This window comes from Myxocyprinus asiaticus, chromosome 37, assembly GCF_019703515.2.
Source record: "Myxocyprinus asiaticus isolate MX2 ecotype Aquarium Trade chromosome 37, UBuf_Myxa_2, whole genome shotgun sequence".
Taxonomy (NCBI): Eukaryota; Metazoa; Chordata; class Actinopteri; order Cypriniformes; family Catostomidae; genus Myxocyprinus; species Myxocyprinus asiaticus.
In genome coordinates, this window is record NC_059380.1 from 17,191,169 (window position 1) to 17,212,894 (window position 21,726).

General features: G+C 38.2%; 1 protein-coding gene across 3 annotated transcripts in view; it reads left to right on the plus strand.

The window, feature by feature from the left end:
• The window catches only part of LOC127428369 (keratin, type I cytoskeletal 13-like), a 41,229-nt gene continuing 19,503 nt past the window's right edge, over positions 1–21,726 (plus strand). For 2 of the 3 annotated variants that reach the window (XM_051676710.1, XM_051676711.1), the window contains exon 1: positions 19–129. In XM_051676710.1, the coding sequence (XP_051532670.1) occupies positions 34–129 (96 nt within the window). In that variant the 5' untranslated portion in view covers positions 19–33. Of the gene's footprint in view, positions 130–21,726 lie in introns of all 3 variants that reach the window. The other variant, XM_051676712.1, reaches the window with a different exon arrangement.

The window sequence follows — 21,726 nt, forward strand, 5'->3', positions numbered from 1 at the left end:
CCTCAGGTCCTTGATGGTGGCCAGAAAGTTAGTATGGTCAAACGTGACATCAGTGCGACCCTCATACCACTCCAAGATCTTCTTCTCCAGCTCAGCATTGGTCTCCTCCAGCGAGTGCACCTTCAAAAGGTAGGAGGCCAGACGATTATTCAAACTCTGCATTGTGGTCTTCTTGTCAGCTGACAGGTCAGTGAAGGAGGAGATACGGGTTCCTTGGCCACCAGCTCCTCCATAAACACTGAGGGCTCTAGAGGGGAGAGACATGGTCCTGATGGAAGCCTCAAAAGTGGACTGGGATTTGGGTGGCAAGACACAAAAGCAACTGCTTGGCCGAGACAATGTCATCTCAGAAAAGCTTTAAATACCTGCCTGGGATGGGGGAGGGGAGAGAACGATTCTCTGTCCATGGAACAAGTGGGTATTCACCCTTGCCCTTCTGTGGAAAAACAATTCCAGTGAAACTCGACCATCAACATTTTTATGCAGTTTAAAGTGAAACTGAAGCATCCCTAGACCTGTGCACAATCGCAAGCATTCTTATCATAGCCTTTACATGTATCTAAAAACAATCTAAAAAGAAAATGACTGTGTAGGACATATCTGGTCAAATGTCAACATAGTAGATTCACATCACAGGCTAGTGAATCAGTGAATGACTGCTAAAATATTAAGGATTATGTAACTTTGAGTGTTTACAGACAATCTGCAACATTTTGAGAACCAAATTTTATGCACCTTAGAAGAAAACTCAAAGTATTTAAATCTACATGAGCTTTCTGAGAATACTTTGATATTAAGGATAATGCATTATTCAATATCCGAGCTCACTGCTAACTAAATGCCATTCCTCTTATTGTTATGATTACTCATTAACAATCTGTGAATAATAAAAAGATGATTTTTCCACATATTTAGGAGAATCATTCAAGTTTATCCCATTGTAAACTGCCCCAGATCATCTGATAGACTGATATCTGTTTTATACAATACAGTTATACAATAGTTCTATAAGCAAGAAACATCAAGAACTTACATTTTATGTGGCCAGTCATTTTGTCTGTTTTTGCTCCGCTAACAAAAATGGTTTCAAACGAAGCCATAGCAGGACCAAGCATTGTCGCAGAGCAACAACTGGCTGCTTGTCTGGAACACCACAAACACATATTGTACAAACAGTGTTGTGTGATCATATTGGAATCAGCTATACTAAATATCAGCACTCTTGGAACACTGCCTGTCCAATCAGAAAATTATACTGTTGTATAATGAATCACAGCAAAATCCCTTTGGATTTGAATTTTTATTGTACTGTATTTATCTTTGAAATAAATGGAACTCGTAAAGTTGCTCATAGTATTTAACCGCTCATGTATGTAGATCACACCAGAATGTATGAAATGGTGTGCAAGTTGTGATGGCCTAAGCTACGCTAATAATCAATAATGCATTATTCAATATCCGAGCTCACTGCTAACTAAATGCCATTCCTCATATTGTTATGATTACTCATTAACAATCTGTGAATAATAAAAAGATGATTTTTAAATAGTATTACATTTGTCAGACCACAGAGGATCGTTTAGCTTCGATCTCTGTATGAATATACTTTTTAGCACATCCATGTACAAGGAGGGTTACACTTCAGAATGCTGCTTTACCAGATATTTTAATTGTCTCATCTTGGGCTTTGGGACATTTCTTTCACAGCGTAAAGTGATAAGATGAACTAGATAACTGAAAAGATATCTACACTTAAACTGATTGGTGAACAAAATGATCTGGCAAAACCCCAAGCTGATTCCATTAGTGCTTGACTATGTAAAATGTATTGAACTGGATGTACTTTAATAGGGAACACTTTAAAATAAGGTTCTTTTTGTTAACATTAATTAATCACATTTGTTTACATGAATAACAATGAACAAAACGTTGACAGCATTTGTTAATCTTGATTTTTACTCATCTATTTTTAAAATCAAAGTTGTATTTGTTCACATTAACCTATATTATGAAACACTGTTTAAAAATATTGTTCATTATTAGTTCATGTAACTAATGATATATTAACTAATGTTTACAAATGGATTCTTATTGCATAGTGTTACCCTTTTATATAGAATAGAAGCCTTTATTTTGGTCACACATTATACATATATATATATATACACAGTGAAATTCTTTTTTTTCACATATCCCAGCTATGCTGGGGTCAGAGTGCAGGGTCAGCCATGATATGGCACCCCTGGAGCAGATAGGGTCAAGGGCCTTGCTCAAGGGCCCAACAGTGGCATCTTCACAGTGCTGGGGCTTGAACCCCTGACCTTCTGGTCAGGAACCCAGAGCCTTAACTGCTGAGCCACCACTGCCTGTGCGAAGTGGGTCGGTACGCAGCGGTATGAAGTACCTGTACTTCTATAATTTACTCTACTACAGAGTACCGGCAATTTTTCTTGCATACCACCACTTCTCAGAGTCTTCCGGTACGATGTAATGTCTTTATTTAAGGTAAGTCAGTGATTTAATGCGGCCCGCCAATCAGGTTTATCTGACCTTCCAAATTATCTCGATAAAATCGTGGTAAACATCCGAGCGAACGCTGAGCAAAACTCAGCGGTGAGTTTAACAACACTCGACACGTGCTACAGCATTGGCGCTCGTCAAGCGATCAGTGGTCCAGTTCCGGAGGAGTGCACATGTTTAAGCTTGTCTGGGCATAGTTCAGTTTCACTCTTCGCCAAAACATGAGCCAGCATCTTTTGGGTGAGCACATTTTATTGCCTCTTATACAATCAATATGCTTAGCTGTTGGGTGCAGTCAAAACTACAGACTTAAAAAAATAGCTGTTACAGAAGTGATGCCAGGTCATATGCAAAACCTTTTTTCACAAGAGGCAAAACGATAATGAAAACCGATACGTAGGAAAATTTGCTTTTATTCTCCATTCTTTTCTGTAGTGCTCGTAAAAAGATTATTTGAATTGTCATTGAACTTGCCTATGCATATATCCTGACAGTGTTTGGTTTTACAACATTCTCAATCCTGAACATCATCGAATCAGTTTGTTCACTGTTTCTAATGATTACTATCTGCACAAGTATCTCGCTCCTGTGTGCAAATTAATGTGTGCAGGATAAGGAAGGCAAATTTTGCCCTGATTGAGTGGGAGGATGATAAAAAAAACATTTTTTTTTTTTAATTAAAAAGGAAAAACAGACAAAATGCTCTTTTTCAGTTTTAGGCTACACTGTAAAATAAAATAAAAAATCCTGTTGTTTAAAAAAAAAAAAACAACAACAACAACTGGCAGCTGTGGTTGCCAGAATAATTAATAAATACATTTTACAGTTTAAAACTGTTGTCATTTACATGACCACGATGGCACTGTATAAAATAAATTCTGTTAAATTTACAGTAAAAAAAAAAAACAAAAAAACATCATAAACTTGATATTAACCTTCTGAAACTAAAATCAGCTTTTTACTTTATAAGGTATTGTTAATCACTGTAAAAATGACAGAAGAGCACATGATGACATGAAGTTCACCATTAATGACTCTTCCAGGAGCAATGACCAATAAAACATGTAGAGACAGTGCTCAGTGTCACTCACACAAACACTAAACACCATCAGGGTAACACATGTGAAATTAAAATAATGCATAAATTAACTAAACTACATCAAATATAACACAGAACATCCCAATGTACATAACTGATATTAAAAATAAGAAACATAACTATTCCCATAAAATATAATGAAATATGATGGGTCATGCAGGGAATTGTGGGAACGCCCTATTATATATTTTACTGTAATTTTAACAATAATTTACTGTAAAAAGTAAATGGTCTCTCTTATTAAACATAATGTACATTTTTACCACTAATTATACAGGAAAATCTTACTTTTTACATCTGCTTTTTACATTTTATTGTAAAAACTACTGTATTGTCTTTTAAAATATATTAAAATTTTTACTGTATATTTTACTGTTGATATTCGTTAATCAATTAACGTTTTATTTCTGTAGCATTTTTACAGTCTTTTACCGTTAAAATTACTGACATTTTTTACAGTGTGCCACATCTAGAGATCAATCTGCTAGATTAGAACATGACGCAAGTGTTACAGTGATTCATTGTTGGATTTAAAGTGGGTGCAACTCAATGGGTGTGTTTAGATTCAAAAACGCTTCCTCAGCTACGATCACACAGATCAGAACAACTAATTATGCATGAAGATTAAGAAACAAAGAAATAAAAGGAACTGAAGTACAGTGGGAAGTGAGAAAACAGAATTAGGTGTCCTGGAACAGATTCAAATAAAGAAGTAAAGAAAAGAATATGTAGACAACGATTATGCACCAAAGCGGGTGTGTTGCAGTCGGCATGTCAATGGAGACAATATGATGCCTTATATATTTGCAAAGAAATAAAGTATTGCAGAAGACAAAGCTGTTTAACTGCAAAAAAAAAAACAAAAAAAACAATGTATGTTGTAAACGAAACCCAAGAATTGAGATCCTTTTTTTAATCTGCAACAGACTTTTGGCATCAATTATTTTTGCAACACTTCTTTTTCTTTGAGTTTCACTTTGCGGAAAGTATTTTTTCTTTGTGATGCTCCTTTTAATGTCCGCGGTACCTCTTTCCCTTTGCGCTTCATTTCTTTTTGCGCTTCACTATGTGGCACTGTTTTGACATGGGGCATGGCTTATTCGCGAGGTTAAGGAGCGTTCCTAGTTTACATGCACCATGATGCCCGCTAACTTCAAAACAAGCGGATGCAATCAGCAGAAAAATGTCACTGTGATTTAAGGTTTGTGTCATTTTCTCTCATTTCTAGCCAAGAATAATATCACTTAATGTTAAAAGCTGAAAAAAAAGCTCATTTTTAGGGTGAAAGTCCTGGTTACAGTGCTTTTGTGCTACATGTAGCTTTTTAGCTAATATCACTGGCCTTTGTCGTTTGATGTACATGTGTAACATAAGATCAGTAATTCTTCTCTGTGGTGGTTGTCAGACATTTTAGTAATATTTCTAGGTCTTCAAATGAAAGTGTAATACAACTTGACAAAATTAGCAACACTGTCTCCTTTTGGCTAAATTAAAGGATTAGTGCACTCAAAAATGTCAGTTCTGTCATTGTTTACTCACCCACATGTATGACTTTCTTCCATGGAACATGAGAAATTGTGAATATTGGCCTCGCTGTTTTTCCCATGTAGTAAAAGTAAATGGTGACTGAGGCTGCCAGTCCTTAACGTTCTGCCTAACATCTTTTGGGTTCCACAGAAGAGTGTCATATATTTACGTGAGGGTGAGTAAATGACAGAATTTTTGTTGTTGTTGAACTAATCCCTTTAAAATCATAAATCTGTTATTCTGTGTTTTACCAAGGCATTTGAGGTTAGTTAAGTTTTTAAACAACACAAAAAATGACTCAAAAGCAAGCCTGTTTGCTAAAGTATTATTTATAAATTATTAAAAACATTCAGTATCTTGTAAAATATTATAAATTGTTATGCATGTTACTACAAAAGACAACAAATTTGGGTACACTCTACACACACCGGTACACAGCATGACAGCTGAAGCTCTGGCATTTTGTGTGTGGTCGTGTCAGTTGTCTGGGACTGATGCCTCTAGTCAGCGCAAGAGCATTCTGGTCAAATAAAAAGAATTACATTTATATGTAAAGTCCACTCCTTAAATATCTTTAAAATATTACACAAAGAAACAAGATTGTGGCCATGAAGCATTGTATTGCCTCACCAGTAGCACAAAAGCCCCACAACTGTTTTCATCATCTTGTGATTAGGAGCAGGATGCACCATTTCTTCAGTATATTCTAAATTCTTTGGTCTTCTTGTACCTAACAGCCAAATACTTCCTCAGTAAATAACTGGAATATACATTGTTTACAGGGTTAATATACATAAGTATTCCTCATGAGTAACATTGGATTGGTCTGCCACAAAAATAAAAAATAAATAAAAATAAAAAAGTGCTAAAGAAAACGAAATAATGCTGTAAACTTATACTGCTGTTCTTCTGCATTAATGCCTTGTTTTAATTAATAAAATTTAAAAATAAGACAAAGATTGTCATGTTGTGTTATGTTGCACATAAAGTAACAGCTTCTTACACTAAATCATATGTTTTAATCAGACAGGTAACAGTAAGAACTGTAATCATGGCTTTGATGAACACATACTTCCCAATATGTAAATAGGAGTTTTTAAAAACCTAGTTAAGGTGAAAATAGCAGACTGTACATCAAATGACAAAGGCCAATGATATTAGCTAAAAAGCTACATGAAGCACAAAAGCACTGTAACCAGGACTTTCACACTAAAAATGAGTTTTTTAGAAAATGACACAAACCTTAAATCACAGTGACATTTTTCTGCTGATCACATCCGGTTGTTTTGAAGTTAGTGGGCATCATGGTGCATGTAAACTAGGCATGCTCCTTGACCTTTTTTTGATTAAAAAAATAAATAAATAAAAGTATCTAAATTCTTGGGTTTCGTTTACAACATACAGGTGCATCTCAATAAATTAGAATGTCGTGGAAAAGTTCATTTATTTCAGTAATTCAACTCAAATTGTGAAACTCGTGTATTAAATAAATTCAGTGCACACAGACTGAAGTAGTTTAAGTCTTTGGTTCTTTTAATTGTGATGACTTTGGCTCACATTTAACAAAAACCCACCAATTCACTATCTCAACAAATTAGAATACATCATAAGACCAATAAAAAAAACATTTTTAGTGAATTGTTGGCCTTCTGGAAAGTATGTTCATTTACTGTATATGTACTCAATACTTGGTAGGGGCTCCTTTTGCTTTAATTACTGCCTCAATTCGGCGTGGCATGGAGGTGATCAGTTTGTGGCACTGCTGAGGTGGTATGGAAGCCCAGGTTTCTTTGACAACGGCCTTCAGCTCATCTGCATTTTTTTGGTCTCTTGTTTCTCATTTTCCTCTTGACAATACCCCATAGATTCTCTATGGGGTTCAGGTCTGGTGAGTTTGCTGGCCAGTCAAGCACACCAACACCATGGTCATTTAACCAACTTTTGGTGCTTTTGGCAGTGTGGGCAGGTGCCAAATCCTGCTGGAAAATGAAATCAGCATCTTTAAAAAGCTGGTCAGCAGAAGGAAGCATGGAGTGCTCCAAAATTTCTTGGTAAACGGGTGCAGTGACTTTGGTTTTCAAAAAACACAATGGCCCCACACCAGCAGATGACATTGCACCCCAAATCATCACAAACTGTGGAAACTTAACACTGGACCTCAAGCAACTTGGGCTATGAGCTTCTCCACCCTTCCTCCAGACTCTAGGACCTTGGTTTCCAAATGAAATACAAAACTTGCTCTCATCTGAAAAGAGGACTTTGGACCACTGGGCAACAGTCCAGTTCTTCTTCTCCTTAGCCAAGGTAAGACGCCTCTGACGTTGTCTGTGGTTCAGGAGTGGCTTAACAAGAGGAATACGACAACTGTAGCCAAATTCCTTGACATGTCTGTGTGTGGTGGCTCTTGATGCCTTGACCCCAGCCTCAGTCCATTCCTTGTGAAGTTCACCCAAATTATTGAATCGATTTTGCTTGACAATCCTCATAAGGCTTCGGTTCTCTCGGTTGGTTGTGCATCTTTTTCTTCCACACTTTTTCCTTCCACTCAACTTTCTGTTAACATGCTTGGATACAGCACTCTGTGAACAGCCAGCTTCTTTGGCAATGAATGTTTGTGGCTTACCCTCCTTGTGAAGGGTGTCAATGATTGTCTTCTGGACAACTGTCAGATCAGCAGTCTTTCCCATGATTGTGTAGCCTAATGAACCAAACTGAGAGACCATTTTGAAGGCTCCGGAAACCTTTGCAGGTGTTTTGAGTTGATTAGCTAATTGGCATGTCACCATATTCTAATTTTTTGATATAGTGAATTGGTGGGTTTTTGTTAAATGTGAGCCAAAATCATCACAATTAAAAGAACCAAAGACTTAAACTACTTCAGTCTGTGTGCACTGAATTTATTTAATACACGAGTTTCACAATTTGAGTTGAATTACTGAAATGAACTTTTCCACGACATTCTAATTTATTGAGATGCACCTGTACATTGGTTTTTGCAATTAAACACAGTTTTGTCTTTTGCAATACTTTTTTTTTTTTGCAAATATATACGGCATTTTATTGACTCCATACATGTCTATGGGTGTGTCTGATGCTACAATAGAGCGGTTTTGCCACCATGTGATCAGAATCAGCTTTATTACTGTGACGAGGAGGACAGGGCCGGGCCGTGAGTGCGCATGGTCAGCCCCCATTCAGGCTAATCAGCGGAGGAGAGGGATAAAGCCAAGCCCTTTGTGGCAGTTCGGGAGAGAACGCCACACGCAGCTGCTGTGTGTGTTTAAGTCTTTTTAAGGTTTCATTAAACATTATTTTGACTGTGCAGCTGGTTCCCACCTCCTACTTGCCCATCCTTTACCTGTTACATTGGTGCCGAAACCCAGGACTGATGCATCCGGCTCGGCTTTATCCCTCTCCTCGGCTGATTAGCCCTACTGGGGGCCTGCCGTGCGCACTCACGGCCCGGCCCCGCCCTCCTCCTCATCACAATTGCCAAATATGCTTACACATACAAGGAATTTGTTGACAGAACCTTCCCATGCACAAACAATACAGCAAAAAGACAGAGATAATAATAAAAAATAGAATAAAAATAAAAAGTGAATAGAAAATATAAGTATATATAGAAATACACAATAAGACAATATATATATATATATATATATATATATATATATATATATATATATATATATATATATATATATATATATATATGTACAATATACAAATACAAATCTGTTATATACAAATGCAAGGGAATGTATGGCAGAAGAGGTATGGTATGTTGGATAAATATAAAAAGACTAAGCTGTGTATTGCACATCATTATTGCTCAATGGGACTGTTTTAACTGTTCATAAGATGGATAGCCTCAGGGAAAAAACTGTTCTTGTGCCTGACAGTTCTGGTGCTCAGTGCTCTGTAGTGCCATCCAGAAGGTAACTGTTCAAAAAGGTAGTGGGCAGGGTGAGTGGGGTCCAGAGTGATTTTTCCAGCCCTTTTTCCTCACTTTGGAAGTGTATAGTTCTTGAAGGCAGGGCAGGGGGCAACCAATAATCCTCTCAGCAGTATGAACTGTCCTTTATAGTCTTCTGATGTCTGATTTCGTAGCTGCACCAAACCAGACAGTTACTGAAGTGCAGAGGACAGACTCAATGACTGCTGAGTTAAACTGTACCAGCAGCGCCTGTGGCAGGTTGAACTTCCTCAGCTGGCGAAGGAAGTACAACCTCTGCTGGGCCTTTTTCACAAGTGAGTTATGTATGCTCCATTATATATGCATGTGCCTTTTTCACAATGATGCTATTTAACAATCCTTTATTTTGTTATCGTTTGAGAAGGTTAAGTTTAGGCTGTTTCTGGCAGTTAGGCAGTTAGCTACTGCTAATAGATGCCATAAATACACCATTTTGCCATCAATACGTCTCTCCATTGATGGACATTCAAATGTATTTATTTTTGCAGGCAACATATAGATCATCATATATTTTTATTTATTTATTTACTTATTTCCATTTTCAGGACAGATTTTTGATAATAATAATAATTAAAAAAAACTTTAAAGGGGTGGGCACAAATTCATGTAGGCCTGGCTATGCAAAAGGGCTCTTGCTGTGACTGGAACCTGTAGGATATGATTTGAAATTTCTTAGGTAACATGCTATGCTAAGAGGTACACCCTGATGATAAATTAAAGACAGCAGCTGCTGGTTTTACACACATATAAACCATAGGAGAGCCCCAGTTAAAATGCAGTTGTAGTTAACATTTATCTGATTGTGACTGTAGTATAAACTCTAGAACAACAAAGGCATGCAACATATATATGAATATTGAAATGTGGAGCACATGCTATGTAACACATTTTTTTAAATCAAGCGTTCTCACTCTATGACATTATAACCTGAATGTTTAATTCAAAAGTGAACCACTCTGAAAAAAATGCTTTTTCTATTTTGAAGCAAACTTTTAACCAATCTCATTAATCTAATGCTTTTTGTTTTGAACATTTTGCAAAAAATTTTACCTTTATGGGTACATCAGGTTTTTAATGGGCAGTACCCTCAAATGTGCACCCACTGTACCTGTTGATGGTACTGCCCCTGCTCAGTGACGAGCTGTTTTACCCCTAAAGGCACATTTTCATGCATTTGTTTTTCTGAGAGTGTTGGTTTTTTACAATGAATGCCCTTTAAAAGGGTCACTTTTAAAATATTTAAATATTCAAACTGTCATGTATATTGACAATGAAGTTATAGCCATTTATACGTGGAATGCCTTGATTCTTCTGCTGACAATAGTAATTTTTTTTTTTTTTTTGAGGAGAATAGTTTCTAAGCAATTCTTCCACAGATAACTCAAATATGAAGCAAAAAGAGAGAGGCACTAAGAAAGCCCCCAGAAAAATCACACTTTGTCAGCCAAAAGAACAAATATAATTTTCTCAAATTGCATTAAGCAGTTTGACCAAAGCATGTGCATATTTAATATTAGTAGTAACAGTGAGAGCTGTCAGCTAGAGAACAATACCTTGTTTGTTTAAAATCTGTCACTTTACAACATATGTGCATAATGTAATCACACCTTTCACAACAGGTGATAACTTGATTGTAGGAAGAGAGTAATGTTAGAAAGTCATCAGACGTTTGACATTGTGAGAAAATATGTTTCACTCCAGACATCCCTGTTTCAATATGACTTATGATAGAAACCTACAAAGGCAGGAATCTGATATATCCTGACTCTAAACAATAGCAGGGAGACTGTTGTATGTAGGGCAGAGAGAGATGAGGGGTGAGGACACACCTAGCAAAACACCAACTGGCTAATGACTCTTTGCCTTGTTGTCATGTGATAGTGTGTGAATGGGAGATAATTACATGGACAAGTTCAAGCCATGGCCTCTGAGGACAACATGAGTATTGATCATGAACATTCAGATCCTCCTCACTACAAAGGATTTTAAGGCATATCACAGTGAAGCAAGATTAATGGAAAGAATTATCCAAAACTTTACACTGTAGGGAAAAGTGAGGTTAAATGAGCATGTGGGTAAGACGAGCCACCCCAAGTGTCTTGTGAAGTGTGCAAAATTTCTGTTATGTGGCTATGTATTCAAGAAGTGCCCATCATATAAAAAAAAAAAAAACTTTTTTTTTGCATGTAACAGTAGTTCTATTTCTAATTTATATATATATATATATATATATATATATATATATATATATATATATATATATATACACACACACACACACACACACACACACACTGGCGGCCAAAAGTTTGGAATAATGTACAGATTTCACTCTTATGGAAAGAAATTGGTACTTTTATTCACCAAAGTGGCATTCAACTGATCACAATGTATAGTCAGGACATTAATAACATGAAAAATTACTATTACAATTTGAATTTTTTTTTTCAGAACTTCTTAAACTACTTCAAAGAGTTCTCATCAAAAAATCCTCCATGTGCAACAATGACAGCTTTGCAGATCCTTGACATTCTAGCTGTCAGTTTGTCCAGATACTCCACGCTTCCTGTAGCACTTCCCATAGATGTGGCTGTCTTGTCGGGCACTTCTCACGCATCTTACAGTCTAGCTGATCCCACAAAAGCTCAATGGGGTTAAGTTCCATAACACTCGAGTTCACGTGACGCCATGCGAGAAGCAGACGTGTGAGACACGAGCTCTGCAAACTTTGCTAGTTTTTTAATTATTTTCATGTTATAATCCGGTGAGATTCAATACACCCAGTTACATACTTGCTCTTTGAGGTAAACATGGCAAAGAAGTCAAAATCCTCAGACTCTGGAGACATTAAAAGACATTTACGTGTTCAAGCTGAGGCCACTGGCGGCCCTGCGAGCCGGGGACTCAATTTGGACGGCACGTCGATAGAAGAAATTCAGCATCAACTGTCCAAGATCTCGGTAATGCTGACGAAGGTTGTTGCTGACTTGGAGGATCTCGCTGTAATACGTGGATCGATTACGGTGTTGTTTACAAGAGTGACAGAAGTTGAAAGACGGATCGATTATCTTGAGTCAACGGAAAGGGAATTATCCACCCTGTCCAAAACAGATTTGGAATTAATTTCGGAAAAACTGGAATATTTCGGAAATATGAGCCGAAGGAATAACATACGAATTGTTGGAATTCCTGAGCATGAAGAGGGCAGAGATATAGTGAAATTCATGGATGAGCTCTTCCCGAGTCTGCTCGACATAACAGGCCATAAACTGGAAATCGAGCGAGCTTACAGAGTCCTGGCTCGCAGTTCTGCTGAGGGAGACAGGCCCCGATCGATTCTGGCCAAATTTCTGAAATCATCCGATAAAGATCTTGTGTTGCGCCAGGCGAGGAGCAAAGGAAAGCTTTCTTGGAAGAATCACAATATTTTCTTGTTCCCGGACTTTGCGAATTCGACAAGAGAGAAACGCGATTGGTTCAGGGAATGCAAGAAACTCTTACACCAACAGAAGATAGCTTTTGCACTGATGTTCCCGGCCAAACTGAGAATAGAAACGAAGAATGGTCGTAAAGTGTTTACATGTCCAAAACAGGCACTCTCCTTCATAAATACATTGGAGTAAGCCATTTGATGTTTCTTATATTAGTGGACTGCCTCGCAGTTGAGGAACTCTATTATCTGAGAAAGCTGGGTGCCATTCTGGTTTCTTTTTGCATTGGCTCCGCCTGGTGGCTGGAGTTTGTTTTATGGTATGACTCCAAGAAACTTTTGCATTGACGGATGATCTTTTTTACACTGAAGTTCCCGGCCAGATCGAGAATGGACAATATGGATGACCGCAAAATATCTACATGCTCACATAAAGGACGTCTTTTATAAAGTTGATGGGCTGAGTAAGTTATGGTGTATTTTTTATTTTTATTTTTTTATTTTTTTGCGTGGCCTCCGAGTTAGTTTGGCTCTTGATCATCCGAGGAACCGGGATGCCGGTTTTGTTTTTCGTGATGGTTCCGCCTAGCAGCTGGAGCTTGTTTTGTGGAATTACACTACTTCGGGACAGTTGTGGATAAATCTGTTCGTTCTTTGTGCTTATGCCTCCTTTTGGCTGGAGTTTTTGTGGAGTATTTTTAAGAGACAGTAGAATGATTATGTCATCTGCTGCACTCATAACAGCCGGCTCACTGAACAATTCTTTGTCTGTCCGAGGAAACTGAACAGCTTTATATCAGCTGGAGTTTGTTTTGTGGAGGAACACACCTTCGAGACAGTTCTGTGAATGAATCTACATGTTTTTTCTGTTATTCTGCATGTTGGCTGGGGTCTGTTTTACAAAGTATTTTCTGTTATGCAATTTTGCCTCACAAAATTTGTGCAGAAACACCGGACTTGAATAATCTGATGGCAAAGTTGTCGCGGGGGTTCTCATGGACTCTTTGAATTTTGAGGGATTGACGGCGGTTGGCGCTGTCGTGCCCACTGTTAATGCGCACGTTTTTCTTTTTTCTGTTTGTTTTGTTCGGGGGGAAGTTTGGGGTTCGATTGTTGCATTAATGGGGAATGTGGTCTGTGTAATCTTGTTTTTGACACACATAATTTTTTTTTATTATATCAATATGTCAAATGTTAATATGAATAAGTTGTCTCTCTCCACATGGAATGTGAATGGGTTGGGGCACCCTATAAAAAGAAGGAAGGTTATTTATTTTCTTAAATGTAAGAAATATGTTATTGTGTTTCTTCAAGAAACACATCTTTCCCCGCAGGAAGCTGAAAAATTTGGTAAGATATGGGGTGGACATGTTTTCTTTAGTGCTGGTTCAAGTAAGAGCAGGGGAGTCATTACAATGATAAATAAGCATCTACAATTCAAATGTCTCAAACATATTAAAGATAAATTAGGAAGAGTTATTGTTGTTTTAGGACAAATTCAGGGGCAAAGGTTGATTTTGGCTAATATTTACGCACCTAACACTGATGATCAGGGGTTTTTTTATAGATCTTGATGGGATGTTGCAAGCTGCTGGCACCCCTCATGACATAATATTGGGAGGAGACTTTAATCTTTTGATGGACTCAGTCCTTGATCATAGTGAAGCAAAAGTGTGCAAGTCCCCTAGAGCAACACTGACACTTCACAGGATGTGTAAAAATCTTGGTCTTGCAAATATCTGGTGACTTTTGAACCCATCTGGTAGGGATTAATCATTTTTTTCATCAGTTCATAAGATTTACTCTAGAATAGATTTTTTATATATATATATCTAAGTCCCTCATTTCATCTGTTGTGGATTGCTCAATTGGAAACATTTTAGTCTCAGATCACGCCCTGGTGAACTTAGAGATGTTGCCACATACAGAGAAAAATAAATCATATAGTTGGTGCTTTAATATATCCCTTTTGCAAAATCCTGACAAATGTTAAAGACTGAAATCAGTGTCTATATGGAGACCAACTGGTCCTCAGTATCTTCTGTGGGCGTGGGTTGGGAGGCACTTAAGGCTGTTCTTAGGGGTAGGATCATACAATATGCCTCATTCACCAAAAAATCCAAAGCACGAGAACTCGTAGAGTTGGAAGGAAATATTAAAAGGGCAGAGGCAGAGCTGAAGCTCCGAATGTCATCTGATGGTCTCAGAGAATTGACCCGATTGAAATACAGATATAATACTATTTTGTCGCGGAAAGTGGAGTTTTGGTTGTTCGGGGCAAGACAGTCATACTTTGAGTCAGGGGACAAAGCAGGGAAGCTTTTGGCTAGATATATAAAGCAGAGAGAGTCTTTTCTACCATTCCCTCAGTGAAATCTGCTGGTGGTGAAATATTTACCATTTATATTTATTTAAGGATAGTGATCATATGAAGCCATTTATCATCACATAGTTGTTTGGCTCCTTTTTAAATCATAATGATAACAGAAATCACCCAAATGGCCCTGATCAAAGGTTTACATACCCTTGAATGTTTGGCCTTGTTACAGACACACAAGGTGACACACCCAGGTTTAAATGACAATTAAGTTTAATTTCCCACACCTGTGGCTTTTTAAATTGCAATTAGTGTCTGTGTATAAATAGTCAATGAGTTTGTTAGCTCTCACATGGATGCACTGAGCAGGCTAGATACTGAGCCATGGGGAGCAGAAAAGTACTGTCAAAAGACCTGCGTAACAAGGTAATGGAACTTTATAAAGATGGAAAAGGATTTAAAAAGATATCCAAAGCCTTGAAAATGCCAGTCAGTACTGTTCAATCACTTATTAAGAAGTGGAAAATTCGGGGATCTCTTGATACCAAGCCAAGGTCAGGTAGACCAAGAAAGATTTAGCCAAAACTGCCAGAAGAATTGTTCGGGATACAAAGAAAAGGTAACCTCAGTAGAAATACAGGCTGCTCTGGAAAAAGATGGTGTGGTTGTTTCAAGGAGCACAATACGACGATACTTGAACAAAAATGAGCTGAATGGTCGAGTTGCCAGAAAGAAGCCTTTACTGTGCCAATGCCACAAATGACAACACCTTGACATGCCTCACAGCTTCTGGCACACTGTAATTTGGAGTGATGAGACCACAATAGAGCATTATGGTCACAACCATAAGTGCTATGTTTGGAGAGGGGTCAACAAGGCCTATAGTGAAAAGAATACCATCCCCACTGTGAAGCATGGTGGTGGCTCACTGATGTTTTGGGGGTGTGTGAGCTCTAAAGGCACAGGGAATCTTGTGAAAATTGATGGCAAGATGAATGCAGCATGTTATCAGAAAATACTGGCAGACAATTTGCATTCTTCTGCACGAAAGCTGTGCATGGGACGCTCTTGGACTTTCCAGCACGACAGTGACCCTAAGCACAAGGCCAAGTTGACCCTCCAGTGGTTACAGCAGAAAAAGGTGAAGGTTCTGGAGTGGTCATCACAGTCTCCTAATCTTAATATCATCGAGACACTCTGGGGAGATCTCAAACGTACGGTTCATGCAAGACGACCAAAGACTTTGCATGACCTGGAGGCATTTTGCCAAGACGAATGGGCAGCTATACCACCTGCAAGAATTTGGGGCCTCATAGATAACTATTACAAAAGACTGCACACTTTCATTGATGCTAAAGGGGGCAATACACAGTATTAAGAACTAAGGGTATGAAGACTTTTGAACAGGGGTCATTTCATTTTTTTCTTTGTTGCCATTTTTTTTTTTATGATTGTGCCATTCTGTTATAACCTACAGTTGAATATGAATCCCATAAGAAATAAAAGAAATGTGTTTTGCCTGCTCACTCATGTTTTCTTTAAAAATGGTACATATATTACCAATTCTCCAAGGGTGTGCAAACTTTTGAGCACAACCGTATATACATATATATACAGTTGAAGTCAGAAGTTTACATACACCTTAGCCAAATACATTTAAACTCAATTTTTCACAATTCCTGATTAATCATAGAAAACATTCCCTGTCTTAGGTCAGTTAGGACCACTACTTTATTTGAAGAATGCGAAATGTCAGAATAATAGTAGAGTGAATGATTTATTTCAGCTTTTAGTTCTTTCATCACATTCCCAGTGGGTCAGAAGTTTACATACATTTTGTTAGAATTTGGTATCATTGCCTTTAAATTGTTTAACTTGGGTCAAACTTTTGGGTAGCCTTCCACAAGCTTCTCATAATAAGTTGCTGCAATTTTGGCCCATTCCTCCAGACAGAACTGGTGTAACTGAGAGAGGTTTGTAGGCTTCCTTGCTCGCACATGCTTTTTCAGTTCTGCCCACAAATTCGGACTGAGGTCAGGGCTTTGTGATGGCCACTCCAATACCTTCACTTTATTGTCCTTAAGCCATTTTGCAACAACTTTGGAGGTATGCTTGGGGTCTCTGTCCATTTGGAAGACCCATTTGTGACCGAGCTTTAACTTCCTGGCTGATGTCTTGAGATTTTGCTTTAGTATATCCACATAATTTTCCTTCCTTGTTATGCCATTTATTTTATGAAGTGCACCAGTCCCTCCTCCAGCAAAGCACCCCCACAACATGATGCTGCCACCCCCATACTTCACGGTTGGGATGGTTTTCTTCGGCTTGCATACCTCACCCTTTTTCCTCCAAATATAACAATGGTCATTATGGCCAAACAGTTAAATTTTTGTTTCATCAGACCAGAGGTCATTTCTCCAAAAAGTATGATCTTTGTCCCCATGTGCATTTGCAAACTGTAGTCTGGCTTTTTTATGGTGGTTTTGGAGCAGTGGCTTCTTCCTTGCTGAGCAGCCTTTCAGGTTATGTCGATATAGGACTCAATTTACTGTGGATATAGATACGTGTCTACCTGTTTTCTCCAGCATCTTTACAAGGTCCTTTGCTGTTGTTCTGGGATTGATTTGCACTTTTCACACCAAACTACGTTCATCTCTAGGAGACAGAATGCATCTCCTTCCTGAGCAGTCTGATGGGTGCCTAGACCCATGGTGTTTATACTTGCGTACTATTGTTTTTACAGATGAACATGGTACCTTGAGGTGTTTGGAAATTGCTCCCAAGGATGAACCAGACTTGTGGAGGTCCACAATTCTTTCTAAGGTCTTGGCTGATTTCTTTTGATTTTCCCATGATGTCAAGCAAAGAGGCACTGAGTTTGAAGGTAGGCCTTAAAATACATCCACAGGTACACCTCCAATTCAGTACACCTCCTATCAGAAACTAATTGGCTAATTGTCTAAAGGTTTGACACCGTTTTCTGTAATTTTCCAAGCTGCTTAAAGGCACAGTTAACTTAGTGCATGTAAAGTTCTGACCCACTGGAATTGTGTTATAGTCAATTAAAAGTGAAACAGTATGTCTGTAAACAATTACTGGACAAATTACTCATGTCATGCACAGTAGTAGATGCAAAGTAGATGTCCTAAATGACTTGCAGAACTATAGTTTGCTAATATGAAATTAGCAAACTATAGTGGTTAAAAATGAGTTTTAGTGACTTCAACCTAAGTGTATGTACATTTCTGACTTCAACTGTGTATATATATATATATATATATATATATGCATTTGGCAGATGCTTTTATCCAAAGCAACTTACAGTGCCCTGATTACAGGGACAATCCCCCTGGCAAAGTTAAGTGCCTTGCTCAAGGACACAATGGTGGTGGCTGTGGGGATTGAACCAATGACCTTCCACTTATCAGTTCAGTGCTTTAGTCCACTACACCACCACCACTCCGTCTTTATATATATAAAGATGGAGTGGTGGTGGTGTAGTGGACTATATATATATATATATATATAAGAAATTAGGTTAGGGTTAGGAAAATCCTATTACACTTTTGATTGAGATTGGGATTGAGAATCCTAACAAAGGGTTTCAAAGTTTTCCATAGTTATAAGCAGAAGGAATATTAAAACTTGAGCACTTGATGTTTCTAGTAAAATTTGAGAAGTCGATGTCTCCAGACTAGGCTCTAGATGGTTTGTGTGGGAAACCCTAAAGTTGGGTCAGACTATTCAAACCCTTGCCAACCATTGTGCCAAATTTCACAACGTTTTACCTATGGTTTTAACAGGATGGAGAAACTATTCTCAAAACGAAGGCATCTTTACACAGCAGAGTTAAGCCTGCTCTGAGCTTGCTCAAAATTCTGTGTAAAGACGCAAAAGCCAGACTAAATTAAGCCTGTTCTGAGTCTGACACACTTCAGCCCATAGTATCAAAGGCAGTTTTGATGCTGCTTAAAGTCTGTGTAAATGCAATGCAGCATCAGAGCAGCCTTAAATGTTGTTGTTGTTATGATAAGCATATGTTTCATAATTTAGTTTCATATTTAAAAGTATAACTTCATGTTTTGTGTATTCATTATTTGATATTTAAAACATTAATTTCATAACATTATTTATGCACTTGTTATTGCTGTAAGTGTTTTTATGCCTGTTATGAGCAGCATTAAACGGTGTGCCATCTTTGCAGTGTAAAGATGGCTTAAAGTGCTGATCACCATCCACTTGCATTGTATGGACCTACAGAGTTGAGATATTCTTCTAAAAGTCTTTGCTTGTATTTTGCTGAAGAAAGAAAGTCATACACATCTGGGATGGCATGAGGGTGAGTAAATTAGAGAATTAAAGAGAATTTTCATTTTTGGACGAACTATCCCTTTAAACAAACAGTCAAAACTTAACCTGAATGAAAACTTGAATAGCTAGAATAGCTGAGGCTAGAATACTATTCTCTCAATAGAAACAGATGCCATTGTAGCTTCAGCAGCAGGCATTTCCATACCTCAAAGGGATATTTAAAAAATGAAAATTGTGATCATTTACTCACCCTCATCAAGTCAAGTCAAGTGGCTTTTATTGTCATTTCAACCATATACAGCTAGTACAGTACACAGTGAAACGAAACAACATTCCCCCAGGACCATGGTGCTACATAAAAACAACATGAAACAACATAAAACAAACACAGAACTACATGAGACTACACAGAACTAAAAGACCTACACATTTCTACATAAAGTGCATGTGCAAATGTGTGCAAACAGTACAAGATGGTACAATAATAGCTGAAACAGGACAATAGGCACAGTAAGAAACAGTGCAGCGCCGACCAGTACACATTTCTAGTGTGAAAGTGTCAGATGAAACAGGTAGTATAAAGATATTACAATATAATAGAAAATGCTGTGAATGTAAACATAACATACTATGACATAGTATTCAGCAGATAAGCTTATACTATATTTGGACATAGCAGTTATTGGGGTAGCAGCTAGGTAGAAGTGACAAGAAATTAAGTACAATATTTTATGAATAAAGTAGCAGCAAAAAAATTTGAGTAGATAATACAGAAATGTGCAAAACTGCAAAGGGAGTAGGATGGTGTTCAGTTGAGTGTGTGTGTGTGTTGTCAGTCCAGTCTCTGAGTTTTGAGGAGTCTGATGGCTTGGGGGAAGAAACTGTTACACAGTCTGGCCGTGAGGGCCCGAATGCTTCGGTACCTTTTGCCAGATTGCTGGATGGTGAAGAAGTTGTGTGAGGGGTGTGTGGGGTCATCCACAATGCTGGTGGCTTTGCAGATGCAGCGTGTGGTGTAAATGTCTATGATGGAGGGAAGAGAGACCCCGATGATCTTTTCAGCTGTCCTCACTATCCTCTCCTGAAGTCAACAGCCATCTCTTTTGTTTTGTCCACGTTCAGAGACGGGTTGTTGGCTATGCACCAGTCCATTAGCCGCTGCACCTCCTCTCTTGTATGCTGACTCATCGTTCTTGCTGATGAGACCCACCATGGTCGTGTCATCGGTGAACTTGATGATATGATTCGAGCTGTGCATTGCTGCACAGTCGTGAGTCAGCAGATTGAACAGCAGTGGACTGAGCACACAGCCCTGGGGGGCCCCAGTGTTCAGTGTGGTGGTGGTGGAGATGCCGGTGGACATACTGCTGTTGCTAAACAGTATGGCTTTCTTTCTTTAGTGGAACACAAAATGAGATGTTAGGCACAATGTTAGGCTCAATTACCAATCACTTTGATTGTGGGGTGGGGGGGGTGGGGGGGGGTACAATTATAATGAATGATGACTGAGGCATATATGTCTGGAATAACATGAGAGTGAGTGATGATTTTCATTTTAGTGAACTATCCCTTTAATTAAAGTTAAATGCTCAACTGGACAGAGCAGCCATTTTTATGAGTAATAAAAGTTATCAACTCTCCCACGAGCTCTTTTAGGACAGCTCATACAGTTGAGAGAGAAAGGTGGGGTGGAGTTTTGTTTATACAGTGAGTCATGTCTCAAAGTAATTATACAGACTAATGCCTTCACAACAGAACCAGACTTGTGCACAACAAAGAATAGATTGTGCAGACCTGAAATCATGCAAACACATGATGGTCAAAATATATTTATATAATTATTCTTTTTTTTTCTTAAAATAAATAACACATTTAATTGCAGTATGTTAACATTTGGGTGTGGCATAACTCACAGGATGTAGGCAAAGAATAGAGGCAGCCTGTTTGGCATTTTCTTGATTCTCGCAGTTGCTTTTACATTTTCTACAGCTTGTTGGGGAATATTCCAGTTATGTTCGTGTGCTCATAACTGTGGTACATTCTCACCGTGATTTAAATTCCCGAAATGTCCCTCAGTGAAACCTGCTGATTCATAATTTTTAGCTCATAAAAATGTTCAAGCATCCCTGAATGAAATTATTTTAATCGTCCTCTCTCTCTTACTCACTCTTACATACACATTTTGCACACACAAAGTTACACAATTTCTGCTCTGGGGACCAAAGTTTAAACCCCACCCACCCACCCTCGCTCTCTTTCTTTCTCTCCCCATTGTTGATGAGTGATGTATCCAAGTTGATGCAATGTTCCAGATGTGACCTGGTAAGAGGGTGGTTCATTGGTAAGTGGTGATGTCACACCTCCTGGGGAGCACACTATCAAGCCAAATCCTCTACAAAACATCCACTGTCTGGCTCCGAGAGATATGCTCACACACATACACACTCACAAACTTCCAATTTTCCCAAATGCCACCACTAATACTGCCCTGAAAGGGACATGTTTTAATAGCCTATTGAATTAAAAACCTTGGAAACATGAAA